The sequence below is a fragment of the Ranitomeya variabilis genome, chromosome 2 (genome assembly GCF_051348905.1).
Source record: "Ranitomeya variabilis isolate aRanVar5 chromosome 2, aRanVar5.hap1, whole genome shotgun sequence".
Classification (NCBI taxonomy): domain Eukaryota; kingdom Metazoa; phylum Chordata; class Amphibia; order Anura; family Dendrobatidae; genus Ranitomeya; species Ranitomeya variabilis.
The window spans coordinates 209,013,200-209,026,954 of NC_135233.1; the positions used below are offsets into that span (position 1 = coordinate 209,013,200).

Consider the following 13,755-nt stretch of genomic DNA (forward strand, 5'->3'; position numbering starts at 1 on the left):
AAGGGAAGAAGCAGTGTTTTACTTTTTCAACGCAGAATTGGCTGGAATTGAGATCGGACGCCATGTCGCGTTTGGAGAGCCCCTGATGTGCCTAAACAGTGGAAACTCCCCAATTCTAACTGAAACCCTAATCCAAACACACTCCTAACCCTAATCCCAACGGTAACCCTAACGACACCCTTAACCCTGACACACCCCTAACTCTAATCCCAACCCTTATCCCAACCGTAAATGTAATCCAAACCCTAACCCTTTACTTTAGCCCCAACCCTAACTTTAGCCCCAACTCTAACTTTAGCCCTAACCCTAACTTTAGCCCCAACCCTAACCCTAACTTTAGCTCCAACCCTAGCCCCAACCCTAGCCCTAACCCTAGCCCTAACCCTAATCCTAATGGGAAAATGGAAATAAATACATTTTTTTAATTTTATTATTTTTCCATAACTAAGGGGGTGATGAAGGGGGGTTTGATTTACTTTTATATCATTTTTTATAGCGGATTTTTATGATTGGCAGCTGTCACACACTAAAAGACGCTTTTTATAGCAAAAAAGTTTTTGCATTACCACATTTTGAGACATAATTTTTCCATATTTTGCTCCACAGAGTCATGTGAGGTCCTGTTTTTTGCGGGACAAGTTGACGTTTTTATTGGTAACATTTTCAGGCACGTGTCATTTTTTGATCGCTTTTTATTCTGATTTTTGTGAGGCAGAATGACCAAAAACCAGCTATTCATGAATTTCTTTTGGGGGTGGGGGGTGGGGGGGGCGTTTATACCGTTCCACGTTTGGTAAAATTGATAAAGCAGTTTTATTCTTCGGGTCAGTACGATTACAGCGATACCTCATTTAGATTTTTTTTATGTTTTGGCGCTTTTATACGATAAAAACTATTTTATAGAAAAAATAATTATTTTGGCATCGCTTTATTCTGAAAACTATAACTTTTTCATTTTTTTGCTGATGATGCTGTATGGTGGCTCGTTTTTGGCGGGACAAGATGACGTTTTCAGCGGTACCATGGTTATTTATATCTGTCTTTTTGATCGCGTGTTATTCCACTTTTTGTTCGGCGGTATGATAATAAAGCATTGTTTTCTGCCTCGTTTTTTTTTTTTTTTTTTTACGGTGTTCACTGAAGGGGTTAACTAGTGGGACAGTTTTATAGGTTGGGTCGTTACGGACGCGGCGATACTAAATGTGTACTTTTATTGTTTTTTTTTTAATTTAGATAAAGAAATGTATTTATGGGAATAATATATTTTTTTTTCTTTATTTAGGAATTTTTTTTTTTTTACACATGTGGAAATGTTTTTTTTTTACTTTGTCCCAGGGGGGGGGGACATCACAGATCGCTGATCTGACAGTTTGCACAGCACTCTGTCAGATCAGCGATCTGACTTACAGCGCTGCAGGCTTACCAGCGCTTGCTCTGAGCAGGCGCTTGGTAAGCCACCTCCCTGCAGGACCCAGATGCAGCCCCGTGGCCATTTTGGATCCGGGGACTGCAGGGAGAGGAGGTAAGAGACGCTCGGAGCAACGCGATCATATCGCGTTGCTCCGGGGGTCTCAGGGAAGCACGCAGGGAGCCCCCTCCCTGCGCGATCCTTCCCTATACCACCGGAACGCTGCGATCATGTTTGATCCCAGTGTGCCAGGGGTTAATGTGCCGGGAGCGGTCCGTTAGCTGACATCCGGCCGCGCTCCCCCCGTGAGTGCGGCCGATCGCATATGATGTACGTCATATGGCATTAAGGGGTTAATATGTAAATAAGCTGTTAAGATCTATGGGCCCGACATAGATCTCCCTGAGAATCTGAGCTTATTGTAAATGATAGGGGTATTACAAGTGTGACATGTAGAGCAGGAGGATGATCTGTCAGTCATTACATGTCTCGTGACTGATTTGGGTTTTATGGGAAGAGTGTCAATAACCTGTTATATTTTCTATTTTCGCCGTAGTCACTGTATTTCTGGCAGCTCTAACTTTCATGGTCGTTATCTACAACACTTAGCAGTAATTCCGTTTTTCACTCTACTTTGGTTCTGCACCGCCTCGGATCTACAGTTTTGGGCAATAAATCTAGAACAAGATGTAGTTAACAGTCAAATTACTATCCGTGTGTGCGAGTCAGCCACTGCATTCAAGATTCCTGTACATTATTATTTCATTTTCTAAGGCGTCCACACACACTACTTAATGATACCTCCTGCTAATTTTGCAGCTTTGATCCCAGAATGTCATTAATTTATAAAGCGCATGTTCCACATAAAACTAATTGAAATATTGCATTTAGTTGCTAAGGATACTCTGACCTCTCGCTATTCTCAGGTGCACAATACCCGGCAGAGAAGCCTTTTGCCTTATCCATGAGATGCAATGAATGACCCCTTTAAAATCAGCTTTTTACATGCTGGTCTTCAATAAGTCAGTTTGAGTAAATTGCAGATTTGGTGCAGGTTTCACTCTTGCCATTGCTTAATCTGCACTAAGAATCGACATTCTGCAGGTTTAAAAACCCGCAAAGCCAGGTCAATCTACGAGTAGAAAATATCCGCCATGTGTGGATGAGAATTGGCAAAATCCAGATGATTTTTGTCCTGAGGAAGAAGTATGGCAGTTCAAAACATGTAGGAAAAATAAAAAATGCAGAATCTTTTAATGTAAATCTGAATTGCCTTCATTCACCAGCAACGCGGATTCTCCACATTTTTTCCTTCTACACCATCTAACTGGGTCTCTGGACCCGTGAACCTGCCGCAGCTGGGATAACATGCTTTACTAATGTTGTGTGATCACAAACTTCATCAGGTTAGTATAACCTTTATTAATCGAATTCTGCGGTGGACGATCGCAGGATTCTTTACATGGTGAAGAAAAACCCTGTCACATCATCCACCCAAGTAAACAGTCTATAGGAAGTATCTAAGTATTTCAGTATCTAAGTCTCCCATAGAGAGAAGACTTCACGAAAGCAAATACAGAGGGTTCACCACAAGATGAAAACCATTAATCGGCCTTAAAAATAGAAAGGCCGGATTAAACTTTGCCAAAAAAAATCTAGCCAGCCTAGTTCTAGAAAAGCAAAACGAAGATCAACCTGTACCAGAATGATGGGAAGAAGAAAGTATGGAGAAGGCTTGGAACGGCTCATGGTCCAAAGCACAGCACATTGTCTGTAACACATGGATTCTTGCATGCATGGCTTCCAAAGGCACCAAGTCACTAGTGTTTATTGAGGATGTGACTGAAGACAGAAGCGGCCGGATTAATTCTGAAGTGTATAAGACGAGACCTTCTGCTCAGATTTCACCAAATGCAGTGAGGTTGATTGGACGGTGCATCTCAATACAAATGGGACACTGACCTAAAACATAGTGTAAAAGCAACCCAGGAGAAGGCAAAGAAGTGGGATATTCTGCAATGTCCGAGTCATCACCAGATCTCAGCACACCGAGCCGCATTTCACTGGCTGAAGACAAAACGTAAGGCAGAAAGACCAACAAACAAGCAACAACTGAAGTCATTGCAATAAAGGCAGCAAAGCCTCACAAAGGAGGAAACCCGGCATTTGGTGTTGTCCATGGCTTCCAGACATCAGGCCATCATTGCTGCAAAGGATTCTCTACAAAGTATTAAAAATGAACATTTTACTTATGGAAATGTTAATTTGTCCAATTACTTTTGAGAACCTGAAATGAAGAGGCTTTGTAGGAAAATGGCTGCAATTCCTAATCGTTTCACTAGATATTTTTGTTCGGCCCCTTTAATTAAAACTGAAATTAACAATTGTATCTCAGTTATTTCATTTTACATCCCAAACAGCGGCCTGCAGAGCTGAAATCACCAGGATTGGGCCACTGTCCGAATACTTGTGGACCTAACTGTAGCTCTGTACCAGGAAAATGAAGTTCTGACCCTTCTACAGCTATAAAAAAAGAAACCTGCGAATAATGGAGGATCTGTAAAGACAACAACTAATATACAGAATGACAGGCACCAATATAGCGGACAGCAGCCACATGAATGACACAAGGAGGCAGGATGGTAGCTGGCTGTATATATTTATTTTCCTGTAAGTTTCACAAGTTCATTTTCACGGCTTTGTAAAGTGCACACTAATTCACCGAGCTTCAAGAAAAAAAAGAAAAACCTGTGATTCTTTTTATTTTATTTTTTGTAATTTTGTGGTTTACACACGGGATAAAAAGGTATAAATGATAGAAAAATACTTATTTTTGTGAGACAGCGAACACGCTCATCGCTGAAATGTGCATGCACGACTGTAAAAAACAAAAAGGAGGAAAAACAAAAGAGAATGCATGTTTAACCCGTTCACAGCCTGGCAAAAAAACACAAGTCATCTTGTCTTTGCCTACAGCAAAATAAAATATATATCTTTAAAAACAAAACACTATGATAGCTTAGAAATGTACTGAAAGTCTCATGCAGAATATGTAGCCTCCGAGAAAGTGCTGTTCTGAGGGTAGCAACAAATGTACAGGCGATTAAAGTGGACTTGTGACCTCCATTACCCCAACCTATATATTGATGGAGCTGAGAAAATGCAAAAATGGATAGAAACAAGTGATGCTGATGTCCAATCTACGGTCATTTTCAGCTGCTACTTTTCAATCTTACTATTTACATACATATTTGGATGGAAGAGCAGCTGCCAGACTTTGTGGCTGCCACTTATCTTTGGGATGGAAATGACAGAACATTCTGTCAATATGGCCGATCATTTTATCTAAAGGGAACCTGTCACTCAATTCATGCTGCCCAACTATTTGAAGATCAGGTAAACGACCACTGGGAGAAACTGGACTAGTCCAGCACCGCTCCTGGCCGGCTACTCCCTGCTCCGCTCTAGTTGACACACCAGTCTCTCCCATGTTTGTGCTTAGCAAGAGACCTGTCAATGAATTCCACCACTAGTGGTACTGGGAAAAGCTGGCTGGGGGCAGCGATGGACTACTCTGGTCTCCAGTCATACTCGTACTATATTTTTTTCTGGCGTTTCAGAAAAGACATACCTTCCAGGAATCATGCAGGCAGACTCAGATTCATGCTGCCTGTGGTTTCCTTTAAATGAGTGGAAGCCTCAAGATGTCTGCCAAAGCCACATACATCATAAGGCGCCACATAAAAATATAGCAAAATCTTCTAAACCTGCAGATCCTAAGAAAACTTGTGAAATGTTCACCTTTAAGGGACATGAGATACATTTAGAAGTCTTGCGCTTGTGTGTGGTGGAGGGTTATAGATAATTAGCTAGGTGGATGGGAACTTTAAGGACAATCTTTAGTCCTCCTGTAGATTTGAAGCTTGGAGACCATTAGATCATGCGGACCTTTGTTTCATCTGGCCCACAATTCCAAGAACTGAGAATTGGAAAGGTTGTTGAGGGGTGCAGTTTGACCTAATTTTTCTATCGATAATTATTTGAGGACACTTAACTTTATTACCTTCCATCCTGATTAATCCGACAGGTCCACTTTAATGCTTTGCTACGAGAAAAAAGTTGAAAAACAGCAAGTATATAAAAGAGGCGTTAAAGTGAGTAGAAAACAGACTTCCAGAAAGTAATACGTCTTTTTCAGAAAACACTGGCGACCTGATAAGCACTTTCCGTCGTAAAGTAGTAGTGCAGTAATAATTACACAGTGCATCCATCTGATCATGTTTCATCTAATACGCAGGATATACAATCTATAATTCCAGTCTCACCCAGCCGCAACAGTTTACTATCTTGAATATTTCAATGCCACTCATTATATTACAAAACACTTGATAATCATACATGTCAAGCAAAAAACAAAAACAAACCCATAAAGTTAAGGGCTGTAGTAACATTACTTGACCAGCAGGCGGGGTGGTGCATTCAATGCGATCCCGCCTCCGCACCGATCAGTGTAACTTATATTGCGCCGCTCAAGCTCCTCACTCCCAAAAGACAGTAATTAACAGGAGAAAGCAGCAGAGGGGTTGAATACATTGTAAATGTAACATACAAAGACTGTAACCTATTCACAGGGTCATTGTGGCAGACACCATGAAAACGGACAAGACTGCGGACCATTGGGCAATTACCTATGTAAGCATATCATGGTCTCTAGCATCCTGGGGTGGAGATGTTTTTGGTCAGTCATGTGAAGCACCATACAGTAAAATGATAAATTATTCCCTTGTCTATCGTTATATAGGCAGCAAAGTATGGTGGAGACTACATATATGTCCTCTAAGAAACGATAAGGCAGCAGCTATATAGATGTGTTCTTAAAGGAACTCGATCATTAGAAAATTAACTATTGTTTTAATCAGGTTTTTGTGTTAATTGTCTTTTTTTCTCCGAAATCATAATCTTTACTAAATATAAAGAATCTTGCAGTTCTCATACTAGCCACTGGGGCTTTTTTTTTAGGCTACCTTCCTGTTGTTTCAGGAAACAACACATGTACATAGCCAGAATGGTCAGATCTATCCCCATCCTATCTTTTGCATTGAGCATGTGTAAAGGAGGGGAAGCTGGGTCAGCCGTGACATCACCTATTTATTGTGATTGGTGGATCCTGTGTTATCAGTTGATTATAGAGGCCTGGGGTTTTAGATCCAGTGGGCAATCCTATCAGTGACAGACAGCTCTGTGTGCACACAGGTGACCGCCCACCTGACCCTAAAAATCCCAGACAGAGCAGAGGATTAAATGATTAATAGACAGGTTATATTATGTCGTTTCTCTCCAAACTATATATCAATCTACTCTGCTTCCCCTGCTCTATAACATGGGGCCTGCAGAATGGGCAGCATTTTTCCTAGTGACAGGTTCACTTAAATGAATCCGAGGCCTCACACTCCACCCAACCCTTCAGCAAGACCAATGTGAAGGTCGCTGATGAGTCTAAAAAAAGCCCCAGTGTGAAAGTTTCAAGATTAAAAATTTTGCTTTTTAATAAAAATTGTGATATGGAAAAAAATTGCAATTTTTTTTTTTTTTTTTTACAAATACAAGAAACACAAAAACCCAATTTAAACAATAGGTTATTTTCTGATTAAAGATTCCCTTTAATAAAAGGACAACCCTTTTAAAGACATGGATGTTTGTAAAAAAAATGGAGGCATTTTCACCTTCCGGCAGCCCCCTGGAGATCAGGATATCAACAGAAAAGCTGTGAGTGGCTGCAGCAGTCAGGTGTCTAGAAGAGCGTGTTATTGGATGGGTCTCTTGCACTCACCTGACCGCTGCAGACATCAGTGCTCCTGGTGACATACGTGTGACGCAGAGCTCCGGCGGGGCGGTACTACATCGCCAGGGATGATGGGAGTGGGAATACCTCTGTTTGTTATCACATTTACAAGCATCAAGATATAAAGTCAATAGAATCTTGTGCCATCCAGTTAGAAAATTACTTTTTTGTGCCTATGCCAAACTGCTGGATGGCATCCGACAAGGCATCCAGAGGACGTATATGCTTTTTTTTAATGTTTCTCATGCAGCTCCATACATCTGGGTATATGTCAGGTTTAGAGACTAGCTAAGGAAGGATATATAGCAGCAAGGTCCAGTGAGTTAATCCTGCATGTGCAACATGCCCAGTGTATGTGTACTTCACACGTTGCAGAATTTTGGGGAAAAAAAATTTGATACATTTTCTCTATAAACTCTGCTGCACTCGGATTTTGATGCGCTCGGATATTGTATAACTCTATCCATTGCACAGGGAAAATTCTGTGCTGTAAATTTACATAAACAATTGAAATTGATTACTTTTTGGTGTTACTATGGTGTTTGGCTGAGATTTGTTAAAAGAGCCTGTCAGCACAAAATGACTGTTCAAACCAAGCACAGGTTCTCGGTGCACACCTGTCATGGATGAACAGTTCTGTGCACCCTCCCATTTGTTATTCATCTACCCCCTCCTCCATTAACAGCTCCTGGCTCTACAGTAGCCAGAGAAGGGTAGATATAGGGCTTGTTCACACGTGTTTTTACCATGGGGAAAAAAAGGCAGCAATTGACAGTACCAGCAAAGCGCACAAAATTTCTAAAATCTCATGCACACACTGCGTAATTTTTCTTTGCAGATTTTAGTCTACAGTACGTCAATTTTTTCACCCAATTTTTTGCTGACAGACTCTATTTAAAGGTAACCAGGTTTTTGCCACCCCATCTGAGAGCATCATGATGTAGGGGCAGAGACCCTGATTCCAGAGATGTATCACTTACTGAGCTGCTTGCTGCCGTTTTGATAAAATCCCTTTCTTTGCTGCAGATCTAGCAGTTCTCTAATGCTGAGCTCTGTATAGCCCCGCCCACACACACTGCGCAAAGCTGCCAATCAGTGGTGGGGGCGGGGTTTACAGATCTTATGAATATGGAGGACTACATGGCAGCAGGTTTAGTAGTCCTATGGTGATAATCTCCTGCTGATAAAACTGTGATTTCATCAAAACTACAGCAAGCAGCCCAGTACGTGACACAGAGCTGAAATCAGGGTCGATGTCTCTTCATTATGCTGCTCTTAGGTGACAAAAACCTATCACTTTAAATTCCTATCACTTGGCTGCAAAAAGCTGGCTGGAAGTATGTAGTGCATCTACTAAATGGGAACATACGGTATACACAGTATTATCCGTGTACACAGCTAATATGCCCACAGATGTCTATTAGTCAGATGTATGAAAAGGAAAAGTTCTGCCATAAAGTACATATGGCGGTTAGACGTCAATACTGAAGGTAATGCCAAATCCTAAATAAAGAGTGAACTCTGCCTAAGAAGGCCCGGTCCTTTCTGAAGACCCGGATTGTCCAGGTAAGACCATATATGTTCTCATAGGGAGTAGATAGTGTCTTTCTGTAGTCGGACTGTAGATGGTTGTTCCATACAGCCATGAATCATATTGCTAAATAATGAATCAATTGGCAGGAATCGTGGCAGCGGCAGTAATCTATGGCTGCCGGATGGGAGTCCTCTGAACCACCTCCTGCCTGATGTCGTCCACAGCCCTTCTTTTGATTAGCCGGCATTGGTGACGTCATCGTTGTTGTGTGATGCACATGTGACATCGAGTCAGGGCAACTAATCAAAAGAAGAGCAGCAGTTGCCGGCAAATAAGAGGCGGTTAGCGGGGTTCCAGTCTGGCGGCTAAAGTTTACTAACGTGCAACTCTATTTTCACCATCCCTATTACGGAACCACGTGGAGTAATGGGGCTTACATACACTGAAGACTACACTGACTCGAAGACAAAGGAGTTCATCCTCCAGGAACCACAACCGATGGAAAACCAAAGACACTGGATTCACACTGCACAATCTCAATTACGGTATATGGAATAAGTCTTGTACATTACCAGTCTTCTTATCTGTCCGTCAACTGGCCTTTGGAAATTTCTGCATTTTCTAGGGGAAATTATTTACACAAAATGTCTACATGACATCACAACCATTGGGTGCAATTACGCTGCTGTCACTTTGGCAGGATTATGTGTTATAAAAGGCCACACTGCCCAAAAAATGTTCCTGTGAAGCTCCAAAAAGAAAAAAAAAAAAAGATATAAAATGTAATGCTATACAACAGAGTGAATGGGGAAGAATAACTAAACTTCTGTCTACTAAAATCCAACGACTTTGAAAATTTCAGACTAGGGATATGGCAACTGAAAAATACCCCAAAAATAAAAAAAATTCCCTGTTACTCCGTACTGCAACCAATGAGAGAAAACTGAAAACGTCCAGAAGTTTAAAAATGACTTTTCAATTAAATTTAAAAAACAAACAAACGATTTTTGGTACTCGCCATAAAATCTCTTTCTCGCAGCCTTCATTGGTGGATACAGGAACCATGGGTTAATATTTTGCCACCTTGAGGCGGACACTAAGATTACATCTACGAAAAAAAGTTGAATACTTCCCATTGGCTGACACCTAGTTATTCAATTAATGCAAAAACAGTAGGAAGCGCAAAATCAAATCCTCTAACGGTGAGTAGCAAAAATCTTTGTCTCGGTCATTTCATTGGGGGACACAAGAACTATGGTAGATCTTAAGGCTGTCCCTGGGGTGGGAAATACCAGTACTGCAGAAAGAAGAGCAATCCCTCAGATTACTACCCAAGCAACTGCTGTACCCCTCTGCTAAGATTTTCATCCCGAGACGCAAAAGTAAGAGAAACGTTTACCTCCTATACTGCCTAGTCAAGGCTAAGGGAAGTCTGCTACTTTCTGCCTCTGAATAACACCAATCTAAACTGAACTGGGTATCGGCTGTAGCCTGGTGGAGAGAAGTCATCTGGTTTTTTTTCCTAAAATGTATTTTTAGGTTTCAACCCCAGGTGGCCGCACATTAACTTATGGTTCCTCTGTCCCCCCAATGAAGTCACCGAGAACATAAACAAAAACCATAACAAACATATAAAGAGCTGTAGTCATATAACGGTGACATGCAAGGGTTACTACTTTCCTGGTTTTGTGACGATAGCCAAGACTGACTGCATAAGTTTAGTCTGATAAGTGATGAATCCAAGAAATAATCATAAAAAAATCACCCCAGTGTAGGCATCTACTCTCCCTAGTGCACCATATATTGTGTAGTGATGAGCGGTGCTGTACGGACCCAACAAGATACAGAGCAGAAATATACTGTGTGCATATTAACACTTAAATTACTTAAATTCACTTTTATATGGCTCAGCTAAAAGGATAATGTCACCTAACCATGGTCTGTTGGTCTCACAAGTGGAGAATATCAATTAGTACGTGTAGAAGATATAGTGTACGAGCTACACTAGAGACTAGCACATTCGTGTTCTAGATACTGTCATTTTTGGTGACCCCCCAAAAACATCAATTAGTGGGACATGGTACATAAAACGTCTAATTCCACTTTATGTTGACGGATGTGTTGGACGTAGAGCAGCGACTACTATAATATCTTGTTCTGGCGTTGTGTACGAAGTCACAGAAACCGCTAATGACGAGTGCATGTATTCCGCTACATAGCTATTCCTTTTTTGATACTTAGTGGCTGTAAAATCTTTTCTACAAAACTGTGTATTTTTACCACAACGATCACATTTGCTATCACAATGATCAAATTTTGCTATAGAAGACTAAAAACTGTGCTGCTTCATAAATTGCGGCACATGGTAATAACGTGGGCTAACACATCATATAGCACTTCCCGGGAACTCGGTGGGGAGTTATCTTGATAAGCAAAGTGTCAATTTATAGTCCTTGACAGACCTCATACTGTGATGCCTGTTCAGCATCAGAAGCTTTTTTTTTTAGTTTACGATAAAGCGCTGGATTCAGTAGTTCTACATCAAGACAAATTCCAACTGAAAAGTAGTCAAGCAGACGACAATCAAGAATTTGGAGTCATCCAAACCTAAAGAGTATAATGAGTCGATTGAGATTAAAGCCTTTAATTCCAAAACGTATGAAATCCGTGAGCAAATATTTGATCTCAAAGATCTCTCTGTATGAGATGAGAACGTTCTTCAACACCTGGACATCTTGCTCCTTGACCAAAACCTAAAAATTTGAATCCTACTCAAAAGTTTCCCATCGTTTTCGGAGCTGCTCTACTTTTCCCGGAGTTGGAATTACTGCTTCTTTTGTTTTGGTGAGGAGCTCATCAAAAGGGTCCTTGGGTTGACCTGGTCTAGAAGGGAGAATTACAGGGTCGGAAATCTTTGCAGGTCTAGGAGGAATGGCCGGATACTCCCTGGGTTTGTTGTCTTGAAGTTTGGAGGAAGGCCGAGTCATAGGTAAAGTTCTATGGCCAGATGGGCCGGTCATTACTGGTGGAATGTTTTGAAGCGTTTTGGAGTTTGTTTGACCTTGTTGCATTAACATATTGATTGCAGGACCAGAAGGAACGTGGCTTAGTAGACTACTTCCTGACAAGGCTGGAGTTGGGCGTCTCTGACTATGATAGAAAAGAGACCTTGAGAAAAGAGAGTTAGAGACGACTGGTGGAGTAAATGGTCTCGCCGTGATGCCTATCACGGAGACGGCATGGTCCTGCGGCATTGCTTGAATAAATGGATTAAGTGGTGAATGTATAAATGCAGGCTGTGGGGGGGGAAATCCTAATTGTGGAGGGAAAGCGGCAGGAGTGAAATCACTTTGTAGAGAGGTAAAACATGGAGTGCTGGAGTAATGTGGTGCTTCAGAGCTCTGAAGACCACTTCCTAGAGGAGGCATGGAGTCGCTCTGACCCTGGCCGACTATTAATGGATCTAATAGACTGAGAATATCATCATTTACAGAGATCTCAGTAGAAACTTTGACAGGCTGTAACAAATCCATAGAACTAGAATCAGAAACTTGTCTGTGTCCATCCGATACTGAGTGTCCTTGTAGACTTTGCAAAGGAAAGCTGATGTTCTCCCCGAGTTGTAGTTTACAGGACTCTACTGCCGGAACGTTTTGCTGCTTAGAGACTCTTGGTGCTGGTGGTGGAGGAACGATTCCCAGCTCTGGCGTTTTCCTGCCATGTGGTCTTGGGATAGTGATATTTCCGTGGCTGCTGCTCAACGTTCCCTCTCTATCTCCAGATACAGATGTAATTTCCTTCTGTGGAGTACTTGTATCACTACCGGGAAGGGATGCGTGTTTCTCCGGTGAAATCTGCAGATATTTGTCAGGTATTGCCATGTCATCTTGCCCCATGCTCCACAGTTTATTGTATGGATGGTTGTGTTTCATCGGTGGCACCAAGCGATTTCTCTCTGGTACGGTGAGATCCATTCTCTGTCAAACAAAATTAGATTAAAATTGGTGTGCAGATAGTTTTTGGGGATAAATGAAATGTTTTTCACCTGGATCACCAATTCCTCACGGTTTTCAATATCCATGCTAGCTGCCATTATTTATTTTCAATATTAATTTTTAATTATGGCTATATGGTAGAATTCAAATGCTACACTTCTACTATTCCGTGCTTAGTTTAGGGCTGCTTTCTACTAAACTGCTGACTCATGCAGAAAAATACAAAGCACCGGAATTATCCCTCAGAAGTATCTTTTTATTGATAACATCACCTTGCCTGATATATGACATGATCGATACACAATACTTTGAAGGAGTAATTACGGTGCTTTGGATTTTTGTACTTTGTGTCCATCTCATGACCAGGATTCTCATCTTCAAGACATCTTCCATTATGAAAGTTGCCATTCAGTGACTACAATTAGAAATCTTAAAAGCCATATGTCAATATATTATTTACGTCTTAGCATAGATGGGACACTACCTTAGTCGGCACATCTATGAAAGGGAATCTATCAGCAGGATTTTGCTATGTAATCTGACAGCAGCATGACGTAGAGACAGAGTCCCCGATTCCAGGGATGTATCACTTAGCCTACTTGGTGGAGCAGTTGTGATACAATCACAGCTTTATCTGCTGCAGATCTAGCAGAGCTCAGAATAATGAGCCTTGTATAACCCCACCCCCGCCACTGATTGGCTGCTGTGTATAACCCAGCCCACACCACTGATTGGCTGCTTTATGTGTATAACCCCACCACTGATTGGCTGCTGTGTATAACCCAGACCACACCACTGATTGGCTGCTTTCTGTGTATAACCCCGCCCCCCCACTGATTGGCTGCTGTGTATAACCCAGCCCACACCACTGATTGACAGCTTTCTGTGCACATTTTATAGTGACAGAGCCCTGCTAATCAGTGGTGGTCGAGTTGTTGGACTAGGAGGCGTGAGACACCTAGTCCTATATTGATAA

The 13,755-nt window shown here is 41.6% G+C and overlaps 1 protein-coding gene across 7 annotated transcripts in view; it reads right to left on the reverse strand.

The window, feature by feature from the left end:
- Window positions 1-1,158: 1,158 nt before the first annotated feature.
- Window positions 1,159-13,755, reverse strand: part of DENND1A (DENN domain containing 1A) — an 851,690-nt gene continuing 839,093 nt past the window's right edge. For all 7 annotated transcript variants that reach the window (XM_077283539.1, XM_077283536.1, XM_077283537.1 and 4 more), the window contains one exon: window positions 1,159-12,761. In XM_077283539.1, the coding sequence (XP_077139654.1) occupies window positions 11,553-12,761 (1,209 nt within the window). In that variant the 3' untranslated portion in view covers window positions 1,159-11,552. The remainder of the gene's footprint in view (window positions 12,762-13,755) is intronic.